This window comes from Drechmeria coniospora, chromosome 01 (genome assembly GCF_001625195.1).
Source record: "Drechmeria coniospora strain ARSEF 6962 chromosome 01, whole genome shotgun sequence".
In the NCBI taxonomy this organism is placed as follows: Eukaryota; Fungi; Ascomycota; class Sordariomycetes; order Hypocreales; family Ophiocordycipitaceae; genus Drechmeria; species Drechmeria coniospora.
This window is the reverse complement of record NC_054389.1, coordinates 989,083-1,014,787: the sequence shown is the minus strand read 5'-3', so window position 1 is coordinate 1,014,787 and position 25,705 is coordinate 989,083. Positions and strand designations below refer to the sequence as shown.

The window sequence follows — 25,705 nt, the reverse complement described above, 5'->3', positions numbered from 1 at the left end:
CCAAGATCAACCCGTGACCTGACGGCCGACCATGGCCTTGTGGCTGTTTCAGCGCAAGAGCGCACGCAAGCGCTCCCGAAGCGGTGATGCCCTTTCGGATTGCGAGGGGCCGCGGCGGAGTCAGCTGGACACGGCCGTCTCGAGAGCGTCCTCGAACAAGACGAAGCAGAAAAGCGAGCGGGCGAAGCTGCGTCGCCGCCGACGGAGGTACAGTTTCTCGCCCGGTCGGAACGACTCCATCCGCGTCGAAACCATCATCCGTCTCGACCGACCTGCCGGTCCCGACTCCCAACCGCCGACACAACCTCCCGAGGACGCCCTCGTACTTGCATGGGACCGAACGCCAACCCTGCACCACAAGAAACCTTCGCCGCCGGCGCGAAGAAAGAGCAGCAAGAGAAGGAGAGTCGACGTCGACCGAGAAGCAGAGATCAAAGCCATGAGTGCCCACCTCCCCCACGCCGTGCCGCCCGCCACCCTGTCGAAGCAGAGCAGCAAGCGGGCGAGGATGACGGCCGATTTCAGCCAGTCCCGGAACCTACCCTCCAACCTTTCCCTGCCGACGCCCGACTCGACGCACACGCGGTCGAGCATGTCGTCCGACTCCGACTCCCTCTCCTTCAGAGTCTCCGTCTTTGACGTCCTCGCCCCCAGACCGACGCTGCGGTGCGCGAACCCGACGGCGACCGACGGCGCCCACTGGCGCTTCTCCTACCCCAACCGGTCCAACTCGCTTCGAAAGGCGCTGGCCGAACGTGACGTTCGCACCGAGGAGATGGCCCATTCGCGCAAACGCATCGACGACCTCGCCGACGACCTCGGCCCCGGCGACCTGAGGGAGCTGATGGAACGAGATCACCGAAGGCGAGAGAGGCAGCGCGCCGTCGATCGGCAGCTGGTCGAGAGGAAGCTCGCGCGGAGAGCCGAGTCCGCCGCCGAGTCGGCGACGCGGCCGTACGAGAACTTTGAACGAGGCGTCATGGGCCGGGAACTCGTCGGTCTGGGCATCGACCCTCCTTCGGCCGTCGTCACCTCGTCGAAGCAGCGACAGTCCCTCGCGTCGACCGCCGACGATGCGGCCTCCAGCCCGCCCTTGCAAACCTTTCACCGAACCAGCAGCATTGACCTCGAGGAAGCAGCCGCGCCCGAGGAGCCGATCCCCATCATTCGCACCCAAGGCCCGGCGAAACCCGAGGAAGCGGCCTCGGCGCAGTCGCGAACCTCTTTCATCGCTGGCCTGTTGCCTTCAAAGACGACGCATTCCAAGTCGACGTTGGACTCGGATAAAATCACGTCCGACGACGGAATCGCGCGGAAGAATTCGACAGCGAGCAGCAGCAAGACCAACCGCCGCTCCTTCACCTCCCTTTTCCGCTGGGGGGCCAAGAGTAAGCGGAATTCCGGTCGTTCGTCCTTTTCCAACACGTCGCGCGAGGAGGTTCAGACCGCCGCCCAGGCCCAAGCCGAGGCGTTGGCCAAACTCCAGGGCGATGACAGGCAAAGCCACCACCTCGCCGCCAAGGCTGCCGCCGCTCCGAAGCGGACTCGTTCCCGCTTCCGCGAAGACCTCCCCGATTTCCCGCTTTCCCCGCCCGACTCGCGCGTGCAGTCACCCGAGCCGGAACTGCGATTGCCCATGGTCGCCGAAGTCAAGACGATGGAGAAGGAATCGCCCGGGACGCTCGTTGGCCCGCACGAGGAGGTGGGGGAGGACGTGCCCTCGAAGCCTCGTGCCATCGACGGCGCTCGCCGGACCTCTTCTCCCGGAAAGGCAGTGTTTGGTACCCCGTCGCCGAACCGGCAGCAGTCCATGTCGCTCGCGTCCATCGACTCGGAGGGATCGTGGCTCTCCGGACGTGTTGGAAGCCGTAGGGCATCCGCTTTCCGTGACATGATGGCCGCGAAGCCGTACGAGCTCCCTTTGAGCAGTTCGCGACCGAACAGCTCGGACGGAGAGATGATGATGACGGCCGACGACGGCCACTATCGACGCCTGAGCGGCATGGCCGTTCTCCACCCGTCCAGCGAGTGCTACGTCAGCAGCGATGAAGACGACTTGATGCGCGTCGAGCCGATGCAGGACGGAACCGTCAACTGGGGCGCCGTCGGCGCCAAGCGGCAGGTCATTCAATTTCACCGGCACGACAGGGGAACCATGCGCAGCCGCCAAGGCTTTCTGAACGACGAGTCCGATGATGAGTGTGGTGAAGCTGCCATGTAGATTGGCTGGCAAATGGTCAGCACGCCGCCGAAGGCGTGCAAAGCCATGCCGGAACGAGCTCAGGACTGAGCCGAGTTGAAGATGGTGCCGCTGCCATCGTCCCTCGACGGCCATGGGACTTAATGAGCTAGCGAGCCGGAGGAAGAGTTCCCAGCAGACCCGACGCCGACGTGTTTCGGCTTCCAGTCCCACGACATAGTCTACTCGACTAACCGTATCGATTTTCCTTTGTCATGTCATCGTCACCTCACTGACCCAAGTCGCTCTCTGACCGACCATTTCCTTGCAACACTACCACCAAAGAAATCACAAAAAACATTTGCAAAAGCACATAATATCAAAGACTCGATAGTAGGGATCAGCTGGGAACTCTCTGCACGGCGTGGTTTGTTCCATTTTTTACTCGCTCGGCGAAGAGACAGCTTCTAGCCGACACGACACACCGTGTCTGCAACTTCCGTCGGCATGGTTCAGGACCATTCTTGACCATTCTTTTCTTTTTTTTCACACATGGGCATGGACTGCGTATGATACCCGGGCGCCAACCGAGAGGAGAATCTGATGGGTTTGTTTTGTTTGTACGGAGTACCTGTTGGTTTCATTTTCTATTGCACCTTTCTTTTCGCCGCATTCATGGACCGCTCCACGAACGATGCCTCCTCTCTTGCGACCCCTTGGACGGAAGCAAGACGGGGACGGAATGGAGGACAAGCATTGAGCGAGCGTGCATGCGCCACTTGAAGACAGACACTTGATGCTTCATGCCGGGTGCGAGATAAAAAAGAAGAAACGAACTAGATGGTTGGCACGAGACGGGAAATCGCTTCACCATAATCCATCATAATGCCAAATATGATGACGTATTCAGCAGAACGGCATGATATGTAGCGTCGTACATGGGAGAAAATGCGGACCGTCTATGTGATGTGTTCATGACCATCCGTCCACTTGATGATGATCTGCTATTAATACCAGTACTATTACATGGATGTAGTTGCCTTTGCTGGGCCAGATGCCAAAATATGACAGACGTGCTATGAATTCTTTTGCCGGCTTGGCGTTGGAGTTGTACTTATTTATATGTCGGTCGCTTACTCATCAACAATCCTGCGACCTGACCCATGTATTCCGGATCTTCTCTTTCGTCACTCGCCCACTCATGCACGACAGAGCAGTTGGTCAAGCTTTACCATCCCGCATCCCCCCCAGGCAGCTTGACTATTTCAAATGTCGCTGATGAGGTTTTCGCGGCCAGCAGCGTCGGTATCTCGGCCCAGCGCGAGACTCGTAGCACCAGCGAGGAGAGCCTTTCACCTTTCGCCGACGAGGAGGGTCGTTCACGACGTCAAGAGGCAAGCGAGCGTGGCGCTGAGATTTACCCAAGGTCAGATATGCTGACCTAGGTACTGCTAGCTCGGACGAGTTTCAAAAGGCTGTGTCGAATAACCCCAACGTCATCGTCGATTGCTTTGCCGCCTGGTGCGGGCCTTGCAAGACCATCGCACCGATACTTTCCAAGTAGGATCTTGTCCCCATTGTCGCCGCATATGCACCCCAGTACCTCTCACTGGCTCCATGAAACCGAAAGGGATGCCTTGCTTGAGGTTCGCGAGCAAAGGCGGATCAGAGGCTGAGCTGACGGGTCTGTGGCAGATACTCCGACCAAGCCGAGTTCAAGGATCGGGTGCACTTTGTCAAGTTCGACGTCGACGAGGTACCAGCGGTAACGCAGGCTCTTGGCGTCCGGGCGATGCCAACGTTTTTCTTCTTCAAAGACGGCAAGAGGGTGGATGAGGTGGTAGGCGCGAATCCTCCGGCACTGTTGGCAGCGCTACAGAAGCTCGCTGCGTAGCGGACGGTGTGACAACTTGGCCTTGGGCTGGATGGGAAGAGGGGTTTCGGTTGCATGCGAGGCGCCTTGAACGCGTGGCATCTGCGTTGGCCACTATTGCGCCAAATCGAAATCCACTCCCCTCTATGGCCATGCAGATAAACACCCCGCGTTACTCTTGCGTTATCCCAGAGGACCCCTTCTTCCGTCCGACGGCGAGTCCAGCTGATCCCTGAAGTCGAGGGCTTGCGCCAAATGTGTCGGATGAATGCTGCACGCATAACGTCCAGTTCCATTCCCCTCCCGATAATCACACTGGAATACCCCTACAATCGTGCGAATCAGTCTATGTGCTTGTATGCACTCGCAGCGCATTTTTGTCAATTTTCACGTGCAATGCTCGATAGACGCGAATACGCGCCTGGACTGTACCGCTGCCGCACCGCAACGATTGGATAGCATCAAGAGGAGGGAGAGCAAGTTTGCAAGTCCTCAACCATACAAGTGAAATTGTAATAGACATAGTTTAATTTTATGGCTGGCTGTAGCTTTCCATTCTTTGTCATGAGAACTACCATTCCGCATCGCGTGCGGTGCAGGGAATATAATATCGTGATGGATGGAAAAGTGACCAAGTGGCCTTTGTTCAACACGGCTCCGTTATAAAGCCACTTCTTGTAAACAGTGACAATGAGCGACGCGGATGGAATACGAGTGATTTTTTGTGAAATCTAGTACGATTGCATTGCATCATGTCCAGTCTCAATCTGCCATTAACATTCATTACCTGGACTTGAACCTGCTCGAAGCAAAGGAGATGACGTAATATCAATCATGTGAGTCGAAACGGTGAGTGAGTGCAGTCACGTGATGCCCCGCGACGCAAGATTGTTGTGTTTCCACAGCAACGCGTCCTGGTCGGTCAGTCATCCCGCAGTCGGTATTTACCAGATCGAACGAACCATCAGCGTCGCGAAGCATCATCACATCGCAATCGACTACCGAGCCACCGCGCGCGACGGCAAAGATGGCCTACAATCCGCGAATGAGCATCATCCCGAGCTCGCAGCAGCAGAACCGGTCGCGCAAGAAAGAGGAGGAAGCCGACGCGTTCATGCGCCTCCCCGACCGCGAAATCGTTGGCTGCATCACCGACATCGGCATCAACTTCACCGTCGCCGATCTTCAAAAGCCGAACCCGGCGCACGTGCAGCAGATCTTCGAGTGGTTCGCCGAGCTCCTTCTCAACGCGACGCGGGAGACGGTCGAGCCGGCCATGAGGGCGGCCGCCGAGGACGTCTGCGGCGAGCTCGCCGACGTCGTGCCGCCGGACACGCGCAATCTGATGGGCTTCTACGTGTCGCTCCGGAGGCTGCTGTCCGAGTGCGGCATCACCGACTTCAGCTTCAACGACCTCTACAAGCCGACGTACGAGCGGCTCGTCAAGATCTTCAGCTACCTCATCAACTTTGTCCGCTTCCGCGAGTCGCAGACGGCCGTCATCGACGAGCACTTCAACAAGACCGAGTCGGCCAAGTCGCGCATCGAGACCCTCTACACCCACAACCAGGACAACGAGGCGCGCCTGAAGGAGATGAGGCGGAACCGCAAGGCCATGGAGGCGCTCGTGCGGGAGAAGACGACGCGGAACGAGGAGCTCAAGAGTCGCCTGCTCGAGCTTCGGGAGAACCAGAAGCGCGTGGCCATGCGCCTCGAGGACGCGAAGCAGAGAAAGGGCGAGCTGACCAACACGCTGGAGCGCAAGACGCAGGACATGGTGACGCTGAAGCAGGAGAGCGCCAAGCTTCGGCCGTACGTGCTGCAGAGCCCGTCGGCCCTCCAGGACAACCTCGCCGAGCTCCGGGAAATCCTCAACAACGAAAAGGCGCACATCGACGCGCTCGACCGGCGGGCGCGTGCGCTGCAGACGTCGGCCGACTCCTTCACCGTCGTCTGCTCCGACGTCGCCTCGTGCATCAAAATCCTCGACGAAATCGCCGCCGAGCTGGCCAAGGAGGAGGAGGAGATGGCCAAGAACGCGAAGCAGCGCGACGCCCTCTCCGAGAGGGGCAACAGCGCGCGGGAGGTCGAGAGGGCCGAGGCCATGCTGAAGCGCCAGCTCGCCAAGTGGACGGAGCGGACGGAGAAGCTGCGAGAGCACAGCAGCCAGAAGGCGCAGGAAGCCAAGGAGAAGATGCACGAGCTGCGGGCCGTGCACAAGAAGCTGACGGAAGAGCACACCGACAAGATGAAGGAGATGGAAGTCCGCAAGGTGCGCATCGAGCAGACGGAGAAAAAGGTAAGTCGATGGGCCGATCCGGTCGGCGCCGTGGTTGCGTGGCGGCTAATCCGCGGCAGATGCTTGATCTCAAGGAGAAGATCGAACACGAAGTGCACACAGCCTACGACGAGTACCTCAAGATGGAGGCGCACATCAAGCTGTACATTACGGAGATGGAGCAAACCATATCCTGAGCGTTCTGTTGCGTTTGCGTCGTGCTGTTTGCCACGGCGGTCATGGGGCGATGTACACCGATGAGATACCAAGGCTTGGCGTTTGGGCTGCTTTTCATTCTTCCCTCGTGTGTATATTATGTGCGTGTATATATTCGTGCTTTGCGAATGACGACGGATGACGACATCGCAGCGGTCGTTTGTCATTTTCTCGGTCGAATCGTCAGCGGGTCGTGCCCTCTTCGGCCGTGAACCAGCGAGCAAGGACTCGGTCCACCGGAACCGTGTGACCGCTCCAGGTGCCGTCGTCCCGCAAACGGCTCCCGGTCAGGATGGGAATGGTCTCCGCCATCGTCCTGCGCAGCTCATCGTCGCCGTCCGTCTTTCTCGGCTCCACGATGGTCGGCCGGAAGTCGTGCCTCGCGGCGACCTCGACGAAGCTGGCGGCGGAGGCGTTCAGGCCCTGGGCAGACCACTGGCTGCCGTCGCGGTGAAGCTCGAGGAAGCCGTAGACGAGCAGCAGCGGCGCCGAGGTTAGGCTGCCGGCGACCGGTCCACTGCTTGACGGCGGCGGCGGCGGGATGGCCGAGTCGGATGGATCGAAGGTGGCGATGTAGGCACGAAGGTGGGCCACCGAGGGGATGAAGGCGAGCCTGATGTGACGCGCGACCGCCGTCTGCAAGAGGGATGGTGGCCGGAGGAGGGGATGGAGCAGACCATGGTGGGAAGGCTGGGATGGGGGAGGCATGGACGCGTTTTCAGTCTGTGGCTGCTGAACGATGTCTTGGATGAGCGCCTCGAGGAACTGCTGCCTCGGCCAGCCGATGAGCAGCGTCGTCGGGCATCTGTGGTGCGCTATTACGTAGGCGAGAAGCTCAGATGGTGTGGAGGGTGACAGTATTACGGGCTGCCGCTTCATCGGTCACTGGAGTTCCGGCCTGGTGGAGTGTGTTGCGCAAGTGCGTCGGATGATGGATCGTGGACGCTTGGGATTGGGGATGAGGTTTGGGACGAAGGTGTCGTTACAGTACTTACAGTGCGTACCCAAGGCAGCTATCAGCTATCGGGGGGGCGGGGGCGTTTTGGGCACTCCAGTATTACTTACAGTAGATTCAAACCACACCGTACGTGCTGGTACTGTACTGTAAGTATTACTGCAAGTGCTGTAAGTGTACTCTAGCTTATTGAAAATAGCTGTGCAACTGCGCCGTACCTACAGTCGGCTGGTACTACGAGAACACCTACTTCGGATCGGCATTACTTGCACTCTGCACTGCCTGCTCCGTTCAGAGGATACAATAACTACCAATGCTCACGAATGGACGTACTCGGCAAGAAATGGGGAAATAATATAGCACAAAATTGAAGAGGCAGGCCCAAGCAAGTCGAGATGATAGTCGATGACGGCGGCATTTGTTCCAGCATTCGTTCGTTGGTGCAGCAATGCATTCAGCGATGACGAGGTACCTACTGATAGTATTTTGGTACGGCCGCCATTCTTGAATCAACATCTGGTACTCCGTGCTTGGTGGCAGCAATCCATACCCCGCTGCGTCCATGTCGGAATATATAGGGGCCTATTATTCCCAAATCTGCGGGCACGTCACCTCCTCCGTCTGGCACCCACATCAAAACCATGGTCGAGAACCAGCACGTACGTGTGCACTCTAGATGCGGCGCATGCGGCTTCCTCTTCCATCCTGGTGATTCCTTCTACGCATGTGAGCCATGTTTTCGTTCTTCCAGATTCGGGTACAAGCATCGTTGATGAAAATCACGCTTTAGTTTCGCTCGCTGCCTTCGGAAGCTCGACCTTCCCCGAATCCGGGCATTGCGATAATAATCATGATTATCCATGGAAGTTCTGCCGTCTACCCAAATGCCAACACTGCCATGCATCCCCAGAAAGTGCCATCGTTCACACCGAGTGCCTGCGGATTTTTCGGTCCACTTCCGGGAAAGGGCTGCGATGGCTGTGGCTTTCGGCAACCTGGAAAAGCCCTTGGCAAGGCGCCCTCCCGCTTGATCTGGAACCTTCCATCGCTTTCAGGAACACGAAAGGACTGTTGGAAGATCTACCTCGTCTGTTATTGTTGGCCCCGGAGCTTCAATCGATGATCTGGGATTTCTGCTCGCCATGCCCCCTCGTACAATGTACGGCCGTCCTGGATCTAGGCGAGATGGTGGCGTTGGAGCAATGCAAGCAGCCTTCCGTTCCCCTTCTCGACATTGAGTCATGGTCTCGCGGTGGCAAGGCGCATCATTGCGTTGACGCTGTTGGCCCTTTTATTCGACTGGTTTTCGACTGGCGAGGCCTACAACGTATCGAGAGGCTGCGACGGCCATTGCCGCGGAACGGTCTAGGATCCGACTTCAACGCATTCGTGGTTGAAGAAGCCGAGTGTTTTTCTGGCGTCATCGTTGAGTTTCAAGTGAGTCTCGATGAATCATATATTGCGCGACGACTAATAATAAGGAAGCTCGGTCTTGCCCGATTACGCCTACCCGAGGGAGAAGTAAATGGATTTCGCATTTGGGATACGCCAAGCCCACCTCCTCCCGAGCTCTGCTTTTGCCATCCATTCAATCCACCTACCGGATGCCATCTCGGCACAGTCCAGCTCGGCCGCTGTACCGGTTTAACGTTCTTCATGGCCGGAAGCTCACTCTATGCCATACATTCTCATACAATCCACCGTCCGTCTGCCCAGAGTACATTCGAGTCGCTACCTACGACGCAACGGACGATTGTCTCTTGGCTTTACGTCCCCATAGCGAGCGAAATTACAAGGTTTTGCTGCCGCCTAGTACCAAATTGGGCTGGAGATTGCACCAGATCACAAAGTTTCTTGGTATGTCTCTCTAGCCACCAATTCATTGCACCCAAGTACCAACGGGCCTGCAGCTCAGCACAGGGAACGACAAGGTCTTTATTGGAGACAGAATTCATGGCGTCTACGCGGCAATAGAAAGCCCCACGACACTGATCCACGATAAGCCAGACAACCTGCCCATTGCCGTTGTCGGAGCTTACTCGGAAGTTGGGAACAAGCCGTATAATACCACTCTTTTCCGTGACTTTTGGCCATCGGCAGTTATGAGCCCTTCCTCCTCCTCGGCGCCGCTTGAACGCGTTTCGAGTATTTTGGTTTACTTTGCTGCAGACAGCAAGATCTGCAGAGGTATCGTCATCAACTACGAGTCTGGAGCGCAGTGTGCCCTAGGACAATGCAAACTAGGTCTCGATCCAGTGCTGGAATATGCATCACCTAGGCATCTTTGTTTTTGCAACGCTCCATGCCGACAGCATCAGACATCATCAGATGGACACGAGGGCGTTAGAGTGCTGTGCAACCCACACACGCAACCTCATCTGCACAACGAGACTTGCTGGACATGTTGCGACATGAGAGGTTTTTTACGTTTCAACTATATTCTCGGCAAGTCCCATATCGAGCATTTTGAGAAAAGCGAATCGATGCCGCAAGTAAATACGTAGGAGGCAAACAGTAATATTGTCACCCTCAAGAAGCTTGGCTGTCTAGAACAGCAAAGAAATCCTCTAAGCTGTGTTGTAAGTTGGCTAGGGAGCAAGAATCCGCAACTTCTCGCCATGCATGACTCGCAGTCCGGCATTTGGAGTCGTGTCTGCGCCATTTCTTTTACCCTTTTGCTTTATTTTCATTGTGTACGGTCGGGGATGACTATAAAGCTTGATTTATTACTGAGACTGGTACATACGACCATAGGCAGTGGAAAATACTGGATCCCGTCTGCTCTCCACACGTCAAGCCACTGACCGGCAGATTAGTAGTTGAGTCGGTGACGATCAGCGAACACCGGCTGTTGTATGTTTTTTTTGGCTGTTTTTTTATCTAAGACAACTAAAGAAAGTAACGACCTAATTCAGAATACAAGCCTTAACTAGTACATACGACCATAGGCAGTGGATAATACTGGATCCCGTCTGCTCTCCGCACGTCAAGCCACTGACCGGCAGATTAGTAGTTGAGTCGGTGACGATCAGCGAACACCGGCTGTTGTATGTTTTTTTTTGGATGTTTTTGATCTTATGATAACTAAAGAAAGTTACGACCTAATTTAGAATACGAGCCCTGTAAGGCACATAAGACTACTTATATAGGCAGTGGAATATGCTGGATCCCGTCAAGCTCTTTGAGGCAGTTGAACATCGGTGATTGTTGGCGCTATGGGCCTCCACAACTGGAGTCGCGATACTCCATTGATGGAGGCGATCTTTGCGCCCAATTCCGGCAAAGTTGGATTTGATCGGACGTTCAAAGGACTCAAAAGACGGCGACTTTTGCAGATATCAGCGCAACGGGATGATTAGGTTCTCAGAGCTTAGCATCATTCCCACTCGCAGGATCTCATCAATCCTTCCCACGCTACGCATTTGGAACATCAGCACGCCGTCATGGAAGGCGAAAGCCTTCAGCAACACATCGACAAGCAAGGAGCGATCGCAGGAACCAAGCGAGATGAGATCCCGTCAGAAGTTGGAGGAGCGATCAAGGACAGCAGAAAACAATGCTCGTCCAAGGCTCAGGATCTGGCTCTTCAGCGGCGGTCAGACAATATCGTGGAAAGCAAAGAGAGCAGCCAGGCAGGGCGCAACCTGACGGAGCATGATGTGTAGGGTGTCTTGGGATCGTGACGATCCCTTTCTCTATTGATGAAAAGAGTTTGTTGTTCTCTCAGTGTAGTCCTGATACCATGTCGCATCAGTCATGTAAGCTCCATCAACCGCAGAACCAGGCACAGCAAAAAGCCCAGAGCGCAGGAACCGATTCGTCCGCGATAGAATGAGTATTCACGCACAGGACGCATCGCAACCCACTGAGCAAGATGGGAGGAGGCAGGCGTCCATGCAACCATTGATTGGAGTCCAAGTGACCATGCACCTGCGAGAAATCCAAATCTATTCACCATCTACCCACACTTCTTGTGAGTCATAAAATGGCTTGGGTACCCAACACTCCTTGTGCACGATCCAAGCCAAGGCTCGGGTGCTTCCTCCATGTCGCGCAATCAGGCGCGCTGGATCATGGCCTCACGCTCGGGACCGGTGCCAATGTACTTGATCTGCGGGACGTTAGCAATTGCGGCCTTGGACAGTGTGTGCGCCCACGAACCTTGACTCCCACAAACTTCTCGATGTACTGCTAGATGTTAGCACCATTCTTCGCCATACGAGCCCAATTCGAGTGCTTACCTCCACGTAATCGCGAGCCTTCTTGGGCAGATCGTCGTAAGTCTTCGCGTTGGTAATCGGCGTTTGCCACCCTGGCATCTCATGGTAAACCACCTCAGCTCGTTCCAAGATGTCAAGATCCGCAGGGTAAGAGTCCAATTCCTACCCAGGCGGTCAGCGTCACTATCATCTATTATAATATCGTTGCGTTGGCATCACTAACCTCCCCGTCGACCTTATAAGCGATCGCAATCTTAATCGTTTCGAAAGTGTCCAAAACGTCGAGCTATGAAGTGTTAAGAGTATTTTCATGCATGTAGGAAGCATGTCAGGGCTACCTTTGTCAGATTAAGGCTGGTGTAGTAGTTGATTGAGTTGCTGTATTTGACAACAACAAGGTCTGTATATATTTGTCAGTTGCTTTCCCAGTCCCGTCAATCCCTGAGGTTTTTTTGAAGTTATGCGTACCGAGCCTGAGAGCAGTTAGAAAGTTGATCAGCAGCTTAAGGCCAAAGTGATTAAAGCTCACCATCCACATCGGCGTCTGCGGCCGGTCGACGTGCCCTATGTCTTATCAGCGGTGAATGCTCGAATCCTCCAGGGTGCATGTAGCCTCACCCATTCGCGTCCAATCTCCTGAAGTTTGGTGCCAATCCTGAGGTTTTCAATTAGTCTAGTGTGGCTTCGGGAAAGTAATAAAGACGCACTCTTCCGTATCTTCGGTCTTAAAGGCACCACAACCGACACGGGTGGTGTCTTTTGCCAGTCAGCAGTGAAGGACAGCCTTGGAGCAATGAACATACAAGCCTTGACTACTCCAACCGTCTCGGTAATATTCTTCGGGTTTAGGGTAAGTCCACCAATGATGCCAGCAAGCGTGGTACTTGAGGAAGTAACGAACTGTTTTAATTATAAGCACTGGTGCAAAACGAAGAACGAAATTAACGCAGACTTACTGGGTACGAGCCATAATCAACATCCAACATCAGTGCCTGTTGAAGTCAGCACTTTGGTTTTTGGCATTTGGGATGAGAATATTACGTTTGCGCCTTCGATCACAATTTTCGTGTCGCTCTGCTGTGCGGATGTCATGAAGGACACGCCGTCAATGACGTATTTCTTCATCGTCGTCCTATACTCCTCAAAACGAGCAAGCTCAGCTTTTATGTCGTACTGGAACAGTTCTCCAAAGCGCTTTTGATAGCCATCAGCTAAGCGCTTCACCTTCTTTTCGAAAATTTCGGGATGGAAGATGTCGGTTAATTTAATGCCAGTTCGCTAGGAAAGTTAACGCATAGTCCGACCCCTCGTCAAGCCAACTTCTTACCGCTCTGCTTGTTTGGTAGCATGGGCCAATACCTATGGTGGACGTTAGACCCCGTTTCTTCAATAGAATCGCTACCTCTGCTGTTCATATATGGGAGTGCTTGTAAAGGGGCGAAACCAGCAGAAAGGAACAATCCACCATGAAGTTTCGAGGGTACAGTACCGCGTTTTGTTGTTCCAATAGCTTCGTCTGAGGTTTTCATTAGCTGCTTCTCCTTGGAGAGAGCATCGGAACCATGGGACAAACCTCCAAGCTCCATTTCTTCAAGACCATCCACTGCCATGTGCATGTCCAAGAGGACATTGACCCTGTCAGAAACAAGGATTCGGTCGTATACCGCGGTCAGGCCCTCTGAGTTACGTTAGACATACTGATGCTCAAAAGACTGGGACATGCTGCAACATACTCTCTTCAAGCTCCTTGAGCTCCTTGAAGAAGGTTGGGCTAGAGGGACCGAATCAGTCTTGTTGACTTGTTCAGTTGAGGGGCGCGAGCCAGTCGAGACATCAATATGACGCCTGTCTGACTATCGATCGGGTTCATAGTCGGAGGATTTTGTGATGACGCACATGTGAAAGACCACACCGGAGCCGATGAAGTTCTTGCAGTTCGGGTTCATGAGGCCGGAGGGCAAGAGGTGAAAACTAGTTCAAGTCAGCAACCATCCACAGCTTCGACTCCGGCCTGTTCTTTACCTGTAGGAGACTCCGTCCACCCTTTGACTCATTAGCAAATAACAAGTACATCAATTGATCTATTGAAAGCTTTTGACGAACTTGATCAAGTGACCTGAAACCGTCCTACCGGTCAGCGCTGGCCCTCGATTGAGACCGCTTTATAGTTTCGCCTCGCGGCAGACAGACTGACCTGCATTAGATCCGCCCTTGAGGGTAGTTAGCAGGTATTCCACCGGGAGATGGTCGATTGCGAAGGGATCGTGGAAGCCGTTGGCGGAATTGGTGCATTCGTTGAACTTACAGCAGCTCGGCAACAGAGTTGCGCCTCCCGGGACTGGATATCAACCAGCTTGCCCTTCTGAACACACAGTATCGTTAATTTTCGGATGTCGGGCCGTATTGGGTTCGGATCGAGGACTCACGCCTTCGTCACCTATGAGGGTTTCGTCAGCATCGTGAGAGCCAACCGATATCGGCCGGGCGCAGAGGAAGGGCGCATTCCAGGCAAGGGGGGCAAGGAAAGCTTACCCCATTGGGCCCCGAGAATGACAGTGATAGTCATTTTGTGCGAGATCGAGATTGGTTGTTCGTGGGTGCTGTCGTTGTGGTTGAAGAGCACAAAAGACGATAATTGAGAACGCAGTTCACCTGACAATTGCTCACCCCTGCTTACCTAACAGCGCGCTTACGTGACCCACCCTGATAATATAAATATGGGTCTGGAAATATATTCATATGATGTCAGACGCAGTGGGTTCACCAGAGAGAGAATGGCGAGGTCAAGTAGATAGATCGCCCGGTCACGGGCACCTAGCTGTGAGGACGAAGGCTATGAGTGTATTGATCCCTATCGAACTCCTTCTTCCTGTATCTGGAGAGCTCTCCTAGCTTAAGTCTGTACATAGCCCTCTTCCTTCAGCCAGTCCCGTGCCTAGTCACGTGATGCACGCTCCTTGCCTTGTGTCTCCTGCCATTACGAACACCACTTCATCAACTCGTCGCGGACAACAGCTCAGTTAGCCTTCGGCATCTACTTTGACGTGTTTTCGTTGATTAGGTGTTGGGTCATTATATTCTTGCTGGCTTTGGCGGAGTTGGAAATGTGTGGTACCTGCCCTATTTCCTCGCGGGGATTGTTGTTCTCACAACGACCAGTCTTTCCACCGGACCAAGTTCTCGACTCATTATATCGTCAGCGAACGCTTACCTGGGATATTTCGAATGTTACGCGGTTTAGAAAATGAATCATCCTTTTTGGATATTAACGGACTTTAGATATCCAACATTGCGGATGCAAAAAAAAAATCTGGAAGAGCCTCCCTTTTCACCATGATCATAGTCTGACTACATGTATCTACAATTCATGTCTGGAGAAACATGATATTGTAGCGCATCACTTTGGAGGCATATACACAAACGAGCCTCTTGACAGTATTGCTAGCAGAATGATTGGCTTGTTATTCTACATCAAGTTGGATAGCTTGCCCACCTTTTATGCACTCTGGTGATATTGTGTCGAATATTGCCTGGCAGCGGGGTCATGGACCTTCTCAACAAGCTTCACCAAGAAAGCTCACTCATATCTTGGCGATGAAGTGAGACTAAACCTTGCCACGAACTTCTTTGCACTGACAAGGTCATGGAACGCTGCCATGGCAGGCAACGATTTTCTCGGACAATTCCTGCAAGAGTCTCTTCTCTCGAAACACAATTCAAAATTAAAATTGGAGGCGCAAAGGAAATTTTGCAGAGCATTAGCAATACCCCTCACGGCCTTCGGAGAACTGACCAAAGACCAAGGCCACCAGAACGCCCTTGATGGCCTAAACCGGGATATACGCAAAAAAAACGAAGACTGAACAGCGGCGAACTCGGGACAATTGCACATTGACGGAATTGTATAGACTTTTAGGAACAATCGGGTTTTTATTATTGTAAAAAATCAATCTATGGCACATTAATGCTCCTAACGCGATGGGAATGATGTGCTCGTCCATCATCGTTTCTTTCCATTTCAGCTCCACCAAGTCACATCCTCCGTCCTCTATCGGCCCGGGATTCAGAACCATAACACATGAATCGACTTCGGTCAAGAATGCATTATCAGCAATGGCCCTAGCGGTGAAGAGGGTGACAAGGCAGAGTAATTTAAGCAGAATTACCGTCAAGCTGAAGCGTAAGCTGTATGGTGAAGGGCGCCATCGGTCAGCCATGGGTGACAAGGGAATGGTGCTTGGCTTTGGGCCTTTTCCCGATCTTCGAGTCGCTTTGCCTTCAAAACATTGTGGTCTGCACTTCGCACGAGAGCTGCCCAGATAGAGTTAGACGAGGTGAGTGAGAACGGACATGCAGGAGCAAAAAAAACGGCACGGTAGGCAGCGCACTAGCCATCGAAACTGCCGGTTCTATTCAAGGTACCTGGCCCATCTGAAGGAAAGGGATGGCGAGGGGTGTGCGCGACCGGGGTCGATGTCCGGCGCTTGGAGGAGACCGGGACCGGAGCTTGAGAAAACGGAGGAGCTGGCAAAGGGCCGGTTGTGGAGGCGCCGGCCGGAACGGAGTCATGTGGGGCACCATGACGGGGCGGGAAAGGCGGGGCTTTGGCAAAAGAGCGGTTGAGTTTCATCTGGTCCGTCTGCTCTGCACACGTCAAGCCACTGACCAGCAGATTAATAAGTAGTTGAGCGGAGATGATCAGCGAACACCGACTGTTGTGTGCTTCTTTGTGGATTTTTACCTATTCTTTAGAGAATGGACAAGAGTAGCGATATAATTCAGAATACGTGACTTGAAGAGCACATACGACCATAGGCAGTGGAATATACTGGATCCCGTCTGCTCTCCACACGTCAAGCCACTGACCGGCAGATTAGTAGTTGAGTCGGTGACGATCAGCGAACACCGGCTGTTGTATGTTTTTTTTGGACCTTTTCTTTTGTGAATTGAAGAGTAACGACATAATTGAGAATACGAGCCTTGTCAAGCACATACGACCATAGGCAGTGGACTATACTGGATCCCGTCTGCTCTCCGCACGTCAAACCACTGACCGGCAGATTAGTAGTTGAGTCGGTGACGATCAGCGAACACCGGCTGTTGTATGTTTTTTTTTGGAATTTTTTAGATAATTCAAAGGAAGAAGGATATAACTCAGAACACGAGCCCTGCAAATCACATACGACCATAGGCAGTGGACTATACTGGATCCCGTCTGCTCTCCGCACGTCAAACCACTGACCGGCAGATTAGTAGTTGAGTCGGTGACGATCAGCGAACACCGGCTGTTGTATGTCTTTTTTTGAATCTTGAGGCCATTGATGCCTTTTGGCGTCATTTTACCACGTTGCGAGCAAGCGGTCAGCAGAGTGTACTGTAAGGCCTCCATCTGCGACGCTCCATAAATGTACATGTACAAGTAATTACATGTAGTACCTAGGTGTGTCCTTGTGCGGTCTAGGTGAACTTGCAATTACAGGAAATTACAGTAAATTACTCCATACATGCTGTATGCTCCGTCCTTGTACAAGAACTCACATTGCCAGCAGTCAACTCTCCTGGGCGTACTCCGTACGGAGTAGGTACTTCTATATTTCTGCCCCCCCTCCCCCCTTCCTGGCCCCTATAACAACAAAATGTATTATCTTCAAAGCAATAAAACAAGATATGATCAATGCAATAAAATAAAATAAAATATCCATTGTATCTATTCAAGCTGCTGCTCCAAGCAACGGTCTTCAAATCTACAACTGGAAGTCTCATTTGGTAATAGCACTTGATTAAGTCGGTTAGCACTCGTCTCCGGCTTGGACAGCATCTCGCAGAATATTAAGAAATACTTACAAACCCTTCCGTACCTATGTTACCGACTAGGTACTAAGGCACTTATTAGATGCAAGAACTGTACTTCTATGCAAACACTCGTCCCTATACAAGTGTGTTCGTCATGCCTGCGGGGCGTGCTGTACGTACAAACTCGGACTCCAAACTGTCCTCAACATTCAACTGTCATGCCGTATCATGCATCGGTCGCCAACAACCAACAAGCCATCAGGACTTGGACTTGCCGCACATAAAATTCTTTGTCTGTATGATGTGGAAAGCGATTCAACAAATTTCGAAGCAGAAATCGATATCCATCGCTCGACTCCCTTAGCAGCAGGCTACACCGTCATGGCCGTGTGGGGGCCACAGCAGCTGACCGCTTCACCTGCGATTGCGACTGTCCCGTTTGTAAACAGAAGCCAAAGAGGCTGCCTCTGTGACACCTTTGGTTCAAGCTTTTGCTTCTCTCCGGTCGTCGAACCCTGTTTGCCAGCCCAGCCAAGAGGGATGACCTGGACCTCCGACTCGTTGACAAGGCCTGCACTTGAAACAACAACGGCGGACCCAGACCTCCAAACCAATGACGGCCACGATCGCCTCACCGACGAGGTGCGAGAAGAGTTCTGGGAACAAGGTTGCTTGTGAATGGTTCGTGCGGCTTGCCAAATTGCTTTTGGGCAACCACTGCGGTCGGTCATATCCTGACGTTCATCGACTAGGGCCACGGGTGGCACGAGTCCGTTTCGCCCATCCATTCGTTTGCTGCCCTGATCCCCAGGGCCCCTGGACAGCTTTGACCGATGGACCCTCCTGCGACAAAGGGCGGTGACATGCATCGTCAGCGATGGCCCATGCCTTCCATGGGGGGACTGATGCCTTGCTCGGGGAGCGCATAATTTCGTTTTATACTGACAGAGCGCCATCCCTGGGCCTCGTCTGCCTGCACATTCTCTGCCGGAGGGGTTTCAACGACACTTCCACGGCCAAATCATGGAATCTGATTCTGAAGCCACGTCTGCTGCAAAGAAACTTCTCTTGCCCGCTCCGGCTACTGCTCGCTCGCCAGTGCCACTTGGACATGGGGTGAGTGCATCGATCCATCTTGGCACTGCCGCTGCACCGCCTTTCTTCCTAAAGTTTTGGTAACAAAGCGATGTCAAGGGTAGGCCTCATCAATGGGCTCGAGATCCAGGTCATCCCTCCTGGCCGGGCTGGCGAGCAGGGTTCGACGGCCTCTGAGCGGAGCACGCTTCTCCCGAGAACAACAACCATCGGCATCGTCGGAGACGACGCAGCAACCTACGTGCGAGCAGCAGCGCGGAGAGGCATGGATGGAGGAGACGGCCGGGTTGAGCGCGCAGCTTATGGCCCGGCCGAGACGAGTGCGCATCGCCATCCTCGACACTGGGTGCGATGCAGAGTCCGCCTTCTTCAAGGCACCGTCCCGACGTGCTCAGTTGAAGAATTGGAAGGACTTTGAGAGAGACTCTGCGGTGGAAGGATTCGCACGGACACGGCACGCAGATGGCGTCGGTGATTGCAAGACTCGCCCCCGAAGCAGACATCTCCGTCGCCTGCGTCGATGCGAAAGGAGGTAGTCTGGGGGACGACAGGATCGCCGACAGGGTGGCTGAGGTAATATTCACACGTCCATGTCCCACGCGTTGTCCATGAGGAGTCCAAGCTGAGGCATCAGCAACTTGCTTGCTGCAGGCGATTACCTGGGCGGTCCGACAATGCGATGCCGACATCGTCTCCATGTCTTTTGGATTTGCTCACGAGCGACTTGCAATTTCAAAAGCCATCTCCGCGGCGGTCGTTGAGCGAGACGATCAAATCCTCTTCTTTGCCGCCGCCTCCAATAACGGTGCCAACCACGCAATGCAGTTTCCGGCCCGGCACGATGCCGTCATCTCCATCAACTCGACCGACGCCCATGGAAAATTTCAGCCGACCAACCCTCCGCAGAGTCGGGGGGGAAGCAACGTGTTTGGAACGTTGGGCACCGAGGTCCTCTGTGCTGTGCCGCACGAGCGTCGTGACGTTGCCCAGTCGGGGTCCTCGGTCGCCACCGCCGTCGCTTCCGGCATGGCCGCTTCGCTTCTCGCTTTCGCGGACAGGACGAACGGAAAGGTGGCCAGGGGACTACGCAGGCGTCGAGGGATGGAGGCCCTGTTCAGCCGGCTTTCCCTCGTGCATGCGGACGGAAAGAGGAATCAACTGTACGTCACGCTCGGCAAGCTCAAGGGTATTTCTGACAAGCAACGATTGGCCGTCATGTCGTCTGCCTTGCTCGAGGCTTTCTGATAGTTATTCCGAACTCTAGATACCTACATGTACTTGCCCATCTATGCACAGAAGAAGCAGCCTTTGTTTTCAAGGCAAATGGACAAACTCAATCCGGCCACGTCTATCGTCGAGTTCCGTCTCCACCCATTCCGCATCATCAGCGAGCTGAATTTGGGTCTCTACGACTTCAATGTCCTCGATCCGGAGGTCGATGGAAGAATCGGCTTCCAATCCTGACCTGTCGAGACTCATAAAGGCGTTGGGAGCGAATATGGAGTCCTGCCGGGGCTGCCCTAAGGAGCGTTTGGAGATGTAAATGGCGCTAACCTTGTAGGCGTCGACTTTGAAGGAGTCGTGGTTTGTCCAGAGGACGGAATAAGCCTTGCGGCTATTGAGCATGACTCCGTCGTCGTCGGAAACGACATCGAGTGCCCGGGAGTCGGCGAGTCGAAGGCTAGAATTTGGGTTCAAGAGGAAGGCAAGGCCAGTGACGATGTATATCGTTGGATGGCGGTTTGGGTGACCCTGAAGGTACGATTGGATCTCCTCCCTCTTCATCACATTTCTCGCCACGTGCTTCCGCAGCTGGCCGCGGTAGTTGGAGATGTAGTACCTTTTCTTCTTGTCGTCGTCAGGCTCGCTCACGGGATTTGGCTGCTTCCTGAGAATATTGGTCAGGTCGAGCTGACGGCACATCTTTTTGAACTCGGAAGGGCTCGAGAGATCCGGAAGAGACTTGAAGTACTCCGGGCCTGTTCTCGTCTCAATGTCTGGATAGTCGCAAGGCTGCCTGTACGCACACAGGGCATCGAAGCTACCCCGTTCCTGTGCGCCCGTCATGAAGAGCGGTTCGTCCGGTTTATTTAAGTCATAGAGAATGTCACCAAGAGCGAGTCTCGGCCGGCGATTGCCGTTGTATTTGATGTACTGGCACTTGCGATTTGGCGACATCGCTTTCGGTAGCTGACGATGTTGTTGGGCTCTAGAAATAAAAGTTGGCTGCTCGAGAGGGCCAAGAATCGTCCCACCTAGGAGTCTTTATAGTTGACGAGACGGGGGGGAGGGCGTCCTGGGAAGGAAGGGAAATCCATCTCTTCGCGGACCTCATGACGAGCCTCGAGCGCCATTCGCAACGGCAGATAGGCATAGAGCCCAGTACCGAGCCATCATAGTCGGGAGCGACTGACTTTCATTTCGCATAAGTCCGGACGCAATTGGCTTTCAAAGGCCTGCTGAATATGGCGTGCAGTGCAGAAGCGAGGATGCGCAGAAGCGAAGATGTGCAGAAGCGAAGATGTGCAGAAGCGAGGGACGCGCAGAAGCCGAGATGTGGCCTCGTCGTGCTGAAGTCGAGTCATCCATCGTCCGCAGCCAAGACGGGGATTGACCGTCCGAGGGCCACTCACCGACAGTCCTTCTGGTTGGAAGAAGACAAGCAAGTGCAGCTGCATGTCGGGGATGGCGTTCTATGAGAGCGGGAGCGATGAAATCCTTCGGTTGACATGATTATTCATTGGAGGGTTCCTAGGATGCTGGAACAAACAACACACACACAGGTGACAACTTGCTGTTCGGTGCAGGAATTATTAAACCGATTGGCCAGCATTCCTTCCAAAGTACGATCGAGCAATCAATTGGACTCGAGGACGAGGCGGACGGGAGCTGGCCCGTTGCCGGCCCCTGATGAATAAGTCCTGATAGGCGCTGGGAAGGATGATGATGCGGAGGTGCATGTATACATGCGCGTGCAAGGACTCCGCACATGTAAGTATTCCTCATCGCCTGGCCCTGGTTCATTTCGCTTCTCAACGAATCGTGGACAGCCGTTGGAGCCTTTCGTCTTCTCCTTGGCGGCCTAAGCGAGCGAGGCATGATCGAAACGGACATAAGGGTGCGGCCGACAGAAGAAATATCAGCCTTTGTAGATGGGGCTTCGAGGACATTATCGGACAGCATGGTCCACTGGCATAATCACATCAGCGTCGCCGTCTTGGCTGCCTTGCTCTCCATATTTACCGGCATCATTCCCCCGTCTTCGGCGGCCCCCGTGGTGTCGCGCCTGGATCGCCGATAGATGCTGACGGTGAAGGTGTTTTATTCTTTCATCGTATAGCCGACCCTTTATCGAATCGATTCCCATCCATGATGCGAATCCGGGACCGCTTCGGGAGAGCCGACTTCTGAGGCAAACGTGTGGTTCGATGATGGAAACCGACTTTGGCGTCGGCTCAGCGTGAACATCGACAACATCACCATCACCGTCGCCGGCTGGATATTCCCTTTAGCAGACGCCATTAGTCGTCGCCTTCAGTGATTTCGTGCATGATCCCATCGATGCAGATTCTTCAACGACCACCGTAGGCCGTCGGTACCAATGTGCGACTCGTCGAGCTCCTCTTTGCCCTTTCACGTCATTGACAAGGCACTCATGTCACCAGCCCCTGGACGAATGGGTTCTTTCAAATGATTGATTATCCCCTCGAGTGTTATTCGGGCTCCATGCGTACTTTTTGGGAGGGAGCGACGTTGGTGTCGTCGACGACGAAGCTTCACATGGAGAGAGAGAGAGAGAGAGAAAGAGTGTAGGAAATACGACAGCGTCCATCACCGATCTCGGGCTTCGTAGTGGGCGAGGGGCGCTATTTACAGGCTAATAGAATGCTGTACTTTGGTACAGTGGGAGGGAAAATTCATTTATCCCTGCAGAAGTCGCTCTCCCTATTGCTAACGCGGGAAAGATACTTGATCGGCGATGAAGATATTATGTCCGTTTCCAGCTACTTGTGGTCGTACAAGTAATACTGTACTACCTAGTAGCTAATGGTACTGTACAGTACGTGTACTGTACGTGCACTGAGTCAGTACTGGGTAACAAGTTAGTAAGGAGTACGGAGTACAACTAGTGCACTTATTCATAGCCTAATGCACTGTAAGTAATTGCACCTAATTACTGAATTTCAAGCTATTACAGAGTACTGTACTGTACAGCAATACTCTGAACACTGTACGCCTTACTCTGTACTCTGCACAACCAACAGGCAAGGAAGACTTGGTGGGGTCTCGAGCTCCACCAAACACGACCTCCGTCACTCCTTCAACTTCATCCATCACCATCGTCCGTCAAGGTCTGCTGGTCTGCTGTCGGCGAGCACGCCCCCCCTCCTCTGCAATGGAGTCGATCTCGAGAATCTCGAGTCTCATGGAGACTGGTAGGAATCCCGTCAATCTGCTGGATCGAACAAGCAACTAACTCAATGGCTGGCTAGCGAGAGAGCTGACCATCGACGCCGCCCTCGCCACTCGCAACGGCCGCGCGAGCTCTCGCCCGCTGGATCGTAACCAGATGAGAAAGCTCCTCGACAGCAGAACCGATCGCGATGTTCTCGAGGGCCTCCGTCGCGTCATATCGGTCCGTCCCGCCCGTCCTTGCCGTCTCCTCATCCCACCCTCCTCCCACCCTCTACCACCACCTCTACCACCTCCACCTCCTCGAACCTACGCTGATACAGGCCGGCTCCGCCCAGATGATGTACCGTAACCACAATACGCTACCCTTCTTCTCCTCGGTCGTCAAGAACGTCGCCTCGCCGAACCTGGAGATCAAGAAGCTCGTCTACATCTACCTCATCCACCACGCCGAGCACGAGCCTGACCTCGCCCTCCTCTCCATCAACACGATACAAAAGTCGCTCTCGGATTCGAACCCCCAGGTCCGCGCCCTCGCCCTCAAGACCATGTCGGGCATTCGGGTCCCCGTCATCAGCCAGATCGTCTCGCTCGCCATCAAGAAGGGTGCCGTCGACATGAGCCCCAACGTCCGCAAGGCAGCCGCTCTCGCCATCCCGAAATGCTACCGCCTCGATCCGAGCCAGGCACCCCAGCTCGTCGAGCATCTCTCCACCCTCCTCGGTGACAAGCAGCACTCCGTCGCCGGCGCCGCCGTCGCCTCCCTTCTCGAGATCTGCCCCGACAACATCGACCTCGTCCACAGGCACTACCGAAACCTCGTGAGAAAGGTCGTCGACATGGACGAGTGGAGTCAGCTCGCCCTGATGCGCCTCATGACCTACTATGCCCGCCGGTGCTTCGCCCGCCCGAGGCAGTCCAGGGACGCTCCCCAGGGAGATGCGCCGCAGGCACAAGGGGCGACGATGGATGATTTTTATGCCGAGCCGGCCGCGGAGCCGATGCACCAGCCCTCTTCACAATCCCAATCCCTGCACCCTGATCTGTCGCTTCTCCTGACCTCCGTTCGACCCCTTCTCCAGAGCCGGAACTCGGCTGTCGTCGTCGCCGTCGCGCGATGCTATCTCGAAATCGGCACGGCGGACTACCTGTCGCTGGCCGTCGGTCCCCTGGTCGCCCTCCTGCGAGGCGCCCACGACATTCGACAAATTGCCCTCTACAACATCGTCTCCGTCTGCCTCGTCCGACCCGCCGACTTTGTCAAGTATGCCAGTCACTTTCTCGTCAAGTCGACGGACACGGCGCCCGTTTGGGAGCTGAAGCTCGAGATCTTGGCCCTCATCTTTCCACACAGCCCGACGCAGCTCAAAAGCCTCATCCTCAAGGAGTTGGAGCACTTCTCCCGCGGCTCCAACAAGACTCTCGTCCGTGAAGCCGTCCGCGCCATCGGCCGGTGCGCCCAAACCGACACGGCCATGGCCCCGCGATGCCTGAAGCTCCTCCTTGGCCAGATCACGAGCTTGGACGGCACGCTCGCGGCCGAATCCCTCACCGTCATTCGCCACCTCATACAGCAAGACGCCCAGGCACACGCCGCCACCGTCATCCGGCTCGCGAGGAATCTCGATTCCGCCACGGACCCTCAGGCGAGGGCCACCATCATCTGGCTAGTCGGCGAATTTTCCGGCCTGAACGGCGAGGACAACATCGCCGCCGACGTGCTGCGCATCCTGGCCAAGGATTTCGGGTCCGAGTCGGAGCCAGCCAAGCGACAAATCGTCCTGCTCGCCGCCAAGGTCTACCTTCACCACATCAACCGCAAAAGCGAGAGGGAGACGGAGCGATTCGAGCCCGAGGAAGCGGCCGCCGAGGGGGCCGACAAGCATCCGATCGAAAAGCTGTGGGAGTACGTGCTGCTTCTAGTGCGATACGACACCTCGTTTGAGCTGCGGGACCGAGCAAGAATGTATCGCGCCTTGCTCGCCGTGCCGCAGCTCGCCACCTTGATGCTGCTGGCTCCGAAGCCGGCCCCGCAGGCGCCGAGTCCGTCCGAGTCGAGGAAGGGATTCCTGCTCGGCTCCTCGACGCTCGTCTTAGCCGGCGGAGGCGGCATTCACGGCTTGAGGGGCTACGAAACTCTCCCGGACTGGGTCGAGGCGGGCAAGGAGCCCGATGGCAAGCTGCGCGACCAGGATGGAACCGGTTCCAGGCCCCGCCACGACGCCGACAGCAATCCCATGCCGGTCAGCGCGTGGTTGGATGCGGAGGCGGCAAAGGCGGTGCCGCCCAAGACGAATGGTCTCGGCGAAGGAGTTGGCAAGAAGACGCTGGATGACTGGCTCGCCGAGGAGAGCGGCGAAACGGAGTCGGAGACGGACGGCGAAGAGGAAGACGACGAAGAGGAAGACGACGAAGACGACGACGGCGAAGACGAAGACGACGAAGACGACAGCGACGAAGAAGAAGAAGAGGAGGAGGACGAGGAAGACGAGAGCGATGACGAGACGGGGGGTGATCGGCTTGTAAAGGCATGATACGGCACGGGCAAAAGGTCGGGCGTGTGCGTCGTCCATGCAGACAGGGGGGTTTGATTGGCGACGCTCGCTGTATCGATATCGTGTCCGCAACCACAGATGGCGGGTCACGCAACGCCCGGCAGGCAGAAACCACGACGCACCATGTA

The 25,705-nt window shown here is 54.7% G+C and overlaps 8 protein-coding genes and 5 non-coding genes across 13 annotated transcripts; 10 read left to right on the top strand and 3 right to left on the bottom strand.

The window, feature by feature from the left end:
* Positions 1-31: 31 nt before the first annotated feature.
* DCS_00251 (uncharacterized protein) lies at positions 32-2,221 on the top strand (the record flags this gene model as incomplete). Its single annotated transcript, XM_040797590.1, has 1 exon — positions 32-2,221. The coding sequence occupies one exon, from the start codon at positions 32-34 to the stop codon at positions 2,219-2,221; it is 2,190 nt and encodes a 729-aa protein (XP_040658473.1).
* A 1,121-nt stretch (positions 2,222-3,342) lies between these two features.
* DCS_00250 (uncharacterized protein) lies at positions 3,343-4,073 on the top strand (the record flags this gene model as incomplete). The annotated part of the gene is made up of 2 exons (XM_040797589.1): positions 3,343-3,605; positions 3,875-4,073. The coding sequence occupies 2 exons, from the start codon at positions 3,343-3,345 to the stop codon at positions 4,071-4,073; spliced, it is 462 nt and encodes a 153-aa protein (XP_040658472.1).
* Positions 4,074-5,079: 1,006 nt separating this feature from the next.
* On the top strand, positions 5,080-6,527 carry DCS_00249 (kinetochore protein nuf2; the record flags this gene model as incomplete). The annotated part of the gene is made up of 2 exons (XM_040797588.1): positions 5,080-6,351; positions 6,411-6,527. 2 exons carry the CDS (start codon positions 5,080-5,082, stop codon positions 6,525-6,527), a joined length of 1,389 nt encoding a protein of 462 aa, XP_040658471.1.
* A 202-nt stretch (positions 6,528-6,729) lies between these two features.
* On the bottom strand, positions 6,730-7,425 carry DCS_00248 (uncharacterized protein; the record flags this gene model as incomplete). The annotated part of the gene is made up of 1 exon (XM_040797587.1): positions 6,730-7,425. One exon carries the CDS (start codon positions 7,423-7,425, stop codon positions 6,730-6,732), a length of 696 nt encoding a protein of 231 aa, XP_040658470.1.
* A 2,820-nt stretch (positions 7,426-10,245) lies between these two features.
* On the top strand, positions 10,246-10,361 carry DCS_r13. Its single transcript, XR_005881872.1, has one exon. It is a non-coding gene; the product is annotated as a 5S ribosomal RNA (ribosomal RNA).
* Positions 10,362-10,439: 78 nt separating this feature from the next.
* Positions 10,440-10,555, top strand: DCS_r16. The gene has a single exon (XR_005881875.1). It is a non-coding gene; the product is annotated as a 5S ribosomal RNA (ribosomal RNA).
* A 1,003-nt stretch (positions 10,556-11,558) lies between these two features.
* On the bottom strand, positions 11,559-14,287 carry DCS_00247 (adenylosuccinate synthetase; the record flags this gene model as incomplete). The annotated part of the gene is made up of 22 exons (XM_040797586.1): positions 11,559-11,612; positions 11,663-11,689; positions 11,743-11,883; positions 11,945-12,007; positions 12,060-12,121; positions 12,190-12,194; positions 12,251-12,285; positions 12,340-12,376; positions 12,429-12,477; positions 12,525-12,621; positions 12,678-12,713; positions 12,763-12,999; positions 13,049-13,080; positions 13,124-13,399; positions 13,455-13,492; positions 13,618-13,692; positions 13,744-13,764; positions 13,825-13,861; positions 13,916-13,931; positions 14,027-14,083; positions 14,148-14,158; positions 14,254-14,287. The coding sequence occupies 22 exons, from the start codon at positions 14,285-14,287 to the stop codon at positions 11,559-11,561; spliced, it is 1,440 nt and encodes a 479-aa protein (XP_040658469.1).
* A 2,239-nt stretch (positions 14,288-16,526) lies between these two features.
* On the top strand, positions 16,527-16,642 carry DCS_r23. The gene has a single exon (XR_005881883.1). It is a non-coding gene; the product is annotated as a 5S ribosomal RNA (ribosomal RNA).
* A 72-nt stretch (positions 16,643-16,714) lies between these two features.
* DCS_r3 lies at positions 16,715-16,830 on the top strand. The gene has a single exon (XR_005881888.1). It is a non-coding gene; the product is annotated as a 5S ribosomal RNA (ribosomal RNA).
* Positions 16,831-16,902: 72 nt separating this feature from the next.
* DCS_r17 lies at positions 16,903-17,018 on the top strand. The gene has a single exon (XR_005881876.1). It is a non-coding gene; the product is annotated as a 5S ribosomal RNA (ribosomal RNA).
* Positions 17,019-18,537: 1,519 nt separating this feature from the next.
* Positions 18,538-19,854, top strand: DCS_00246 (uncharacterized protein; the record flags this gene model as incomplete). Its single annotated transcript, XM_040797585.1, has 4 exons — positions 18,538-18,630; positions 18,714-18,955; positions 19,011-19,182; positions 19,261-19,854. The coding sequence occupies 4 exons, from the start codon at positions 18,538-18,540 to the stop codon at positions 19,852-19,854; spliced, it is 1,101 nt and encodes a 366-aa protein (XP_040658468.1).
* Positions 19,855-19,923: 69 nt separating this feature from the next.
* Positions 19,924-20,787, bottom strand: DCS_00245 (uncharacterized protein; the record flags this gene model as incomplete). Its single annotated transcript, XM_040797584.1, has 1 exon — positions 19,924-20,787. One exon carries the CDS (start codon positions 20,785-20,787, stop codon positions 19,924-19,926), a length of 864 nt encoding a protein of 287 aa, XP_040658467.1.
* A 2,426-nt stretch (positions 20,788-23,213) lies between these two features.
* DCS_00244 (uncharacterized protein) lies at positions 23,214-25,556 on the top strand (the record flags this gene model as incomplete). The annotated part of the gene is made up of 1 exon (XM_040797583.1): positions 23,214-25,556. The coding sequence occupies one exon, from the start codon at positions 23,214-23,216 to the stop codon at positions 25,554-25,556; it is 2,343 nt and encodes a 780-aa protein (XP_040658466.1).
* Positions 25,557-25,705: the final 149 nt, after the last annotated feature.